This window comes from Corvus brachyrhynchos, unplaced genomic scaffold (assembly GCF_000691975.1).
Source record: "Corvus brachyrhynchos isolate BGI_N302 unplaced genomic scaffold, ASM69197v1 scaffold220, whole genome shotgun sequence".
Lineage (NCBI taxonomy): Eukaryota > Metazoa > Chordata > Aves > Passeriformes > Corvidae > Corvus > Corvus brachyrhynchos.
This window is the reverse complement of record NW_008236209.1, coordinates 6,350,411-6,353,209: the sequence shown is the minus strand read 5'-3', so window position 1 is coordinate 6,353,209 and position 2,799 is coordinate 6,350,411. Positions and strand designations below refer to the sequence as shown.

The 2,799-nt window shown below is 62.1% G+C and overlaps 1 protein-coding gene across 1 annotated transcript in view; it reads left to right on the top strand.

Moving 5' to 3' along the window:
• STARD8 (StAR related lipid transfer domain containing 8) overlaps window positions 1-2,799 on the top strand; it is a 41,909-nt gene that overhangs the window by 38,216 nt on the left and 894 nt on the right. Inside the window, exons 8-15 of the mRNA XM_017741841.1 lie at window positions 131-290; window positions 556-754; window positions 886-1,096; window positions 1,267-1,381; window positions 1,649-1,864; window positions 2,085-2,302; window positions 2,463-2,639; window positions 2,748-2,793. Of these exons, the coding sequence (XP_017597330.1) occupies window positions 131-290; window positions 556-754; window positions 886-1,096; window positions 1,267-1,381; window positions 1,649-1,864; window positions 2,085-2,302; window positions 2,463-2,639; window positions 2,748-2,793 (1,342 nt within the window). The remainder of the gene's footprint in view (window positions 1-130; window positions 291-555; window positions 755-885; window positions 1,097-1,266; window positions 1,382-1,648; window positions 1,865-2,084; window positions 2,303-2,462; window positions 2,640-2,747; window positions 2,794-2,799) is intronic.

Genomic DNA, 2,799 nt, shown 5'->3' with positions numbered 1-2,799 from the left:
TGGGAAGCTGCCTTGCTTTTATTCCAAACACTGCAGAAATGTGTGTGTGTTCCCAGTGTCCTGCTCCCCCTGTGAGGGGGTACTGAGGGCACCAATTGTTGCATGGATGTTTCTTTGTCCCACTCTGCAGGACTGTCCCCAAGTTCATGAAGCGGAGTAAAGTCCCTGACTACCGGGACAAGATGGTTTTTGGGGTGCCGCCCATTGTCAACGTGCAGCGGACAGGGCAGCCCCTGCCCCAGAGCATCCAGCAGGCCATGCGCTACTTGCGCAGCCAGTGCCTGGACCAGGTGAGGCCGTGGCTGCCGGGCAGCAGCACTGGGATTTGGGGGGAAAAAAATAGCCTTCGGGGTCCTTTTGTTCACCTCTTGTGGTGTGTGCTGAAGTGGGAGGGTGGGATTGTCTGTGGGAACCCAGCAGTGTCCCCTTGGCCATCCCTCACTCAGTGTCTCCTCTGGGTTCAGGGATGAGCACTTTGGGGAGGGAGTGTCATTGCCTGTCCCACGGGTGCCCACCCAGGCCTGTGCCTGCTCACCCCCTGCTCTGCCCCGGCAGGTTGGCATTTTCCGCAAGTCCGGGGTGAAGTCCCGGATCCAGGCGCTCCGGCACATGAATGAGACCAGCCCCGACAACGTCAACTACTCGGGGCAGTCAGCGTACGACGTGGCCGACCTGCTGAAGCAGTACTTCCGCGACCTGCCCGAGCCCATCTTCACCAGCAAGCTGACTGACACCTTCCTGCAGATCTACCAGTGTAAGGGCCGGGCTGGGGGCAGCTCGAGGTCTTCGGGGAGGAGGGGTCCCTCCGTTCTGTGGACAGAGGTGGCGGGAGCGGGTGGGTGGTGGCCGTGGGGAGGCCCAGCTGACGCTGCCCCGTGCTCGCAGTCGTGTCCAAGGAGCAGCGGCTGCAGGCAGTGCAGGCCGCCATCATCCTCATGCCAGACGAGAACCGGGAGGTGCTGCAGACCCTGCTCTATTTCCTGAGCGACATCGCCTCAGCCGAGGAGAACCAGATGACGGCTGGGAACCTGGCTGTGTGCCTGGCCCCCTCCATCTTCCACCTCAATGTGTCCAAGAAGGAAAGCACATCGCCCAGGTAAGGGCTGGCTGAGCTCCAGTGCCCCTTCCCTGCCCCCTGTGGGAGGGGGCCAGCAGGGAATGCTGAGACACGGGGTGCTCTTGGCTCTGCTCTGTGACACCAGTGAGAGTCATGGGGGTCTAGAGGTGCCCACTGGTGCCAGCACTACCTGGCATATGTATCTATAGGGCCATACACAAGAGGGGAACCATGGGGAAACCGGACCAGAAGGACCTCAATGAGAACATGGCTGCGACGCAGGGGCTCTCCCATATGATCACTGACTGCAAGAAGCTCTTCCAGGTGGGTGGCAATGGTGTCCCAGCCCAGCGCTGCCTGTGGGAGGTGTGACCTTCCTGGAGTCCTGAGGTGAGGACAGCTGCTCCCAGCCAGTCAGCCTGGGGCCAAGCCCAGCTGCATCTCCTGGGGCAGGAGATGGTTCAGGCTGTATGTCCATCCTCCCCACTCCCTGGGGAATGAGTTATGGTTCTCTGTCTGTCCAGGACCACTCACAGAGTCCCCACAGGATCCCTCTGCCTTGCTGAACATCTGTGTGCTTTTGGCTTGCAGGTCTCCCATGACATCTTGCTGCAGCTGAGCAGCTCCTATATGGCCGCAGACGCTTATCCCCATCCCCTGGCTGACTTGGTGTGCCAGGGGGAGAGCAAGGATTTACACTCCTACTTTGAGCAGAGTGTCCAGAATCTGCTCAAAGAGTCGTCAGAGAAATTCAAGGGGTGGCTGAGCACAGCAGGGCCCCTGAACACAGAGCTGTCCTGCAAAAAGGTAAATGCCACTGTGTGGAAGGGCTTGAGAACATGCAGGGAAATGTGTATGGGGTGACCTCTCCAGTAGCCAGAGCAGGTCCCACCCCATCCCTCACTAGCCAGCAGATGGGACTGCGCTGCTCTGTGGCAGTGGGAGCCATCAGTGAAGCTGCTCAGGGGTTAGCACTGGGGGTCCTGCGGGACAGACAGTCTGTGTGACCCCCACCTCACCCACTCAGGTCGGGGATGGGCACCCTCTGCGCCTGTGGAAGGTCTCCACAGATGTCGAGGCCCCTCCCGCCACGGTGCTGCACCGGGTGCTGCGGGAGCGTCACCTGTGGGACGAGGACCTGCTGCAGAGCAGGGTGGTGGAGGCGCTGGACAAGGACATGGAGGTGTACCACTACGTGACGGACAGCATGGCCCCGCACCCGCGCAGGGACTGCATGGTGCTCCGGTGAGGGCGGCCGGGACCCGCGGGGGGGTCTGGGCTCGGTTTGGTGCATCCCCTCTGCTCCAGCCCCATCTCCTCCAGCCCGGGCTGTGTGGGCTCCCCCGGTGTCTGATCCTGCTGTGGACCCCATGGTGGGCACATGGTGACTCCCGCTCTGTTGCAGGCGCTGGCGCACGGACCTGCCGCGGGGAGCCTGCCTGCTCAGCTCTCTCTCGGTGGAGCACGACAAGGTGCCGGTGGAGGGAGGGGTCAAGGCCATCGTGCTGACGTCCCAGTACCTCATCGAGCCCAGCGCCATGGGCCGCTCCCGGGTGACCCACATCTGCAGGGCTGACCTCAGGTAACGGGGCCCTCTGGGGAGGGGATGGAGCAGCAGGATGTGCTGCTCCGTGATGTTGCCAGGGTCTCTCCTGCCCACTCAGCCCCTCCTGCCTCTTCCCTTCTCCAGGGGCCGGTCTCCCGAGTGGTACAACAGGGTCTTTGGCCACCTCTGTGCCATG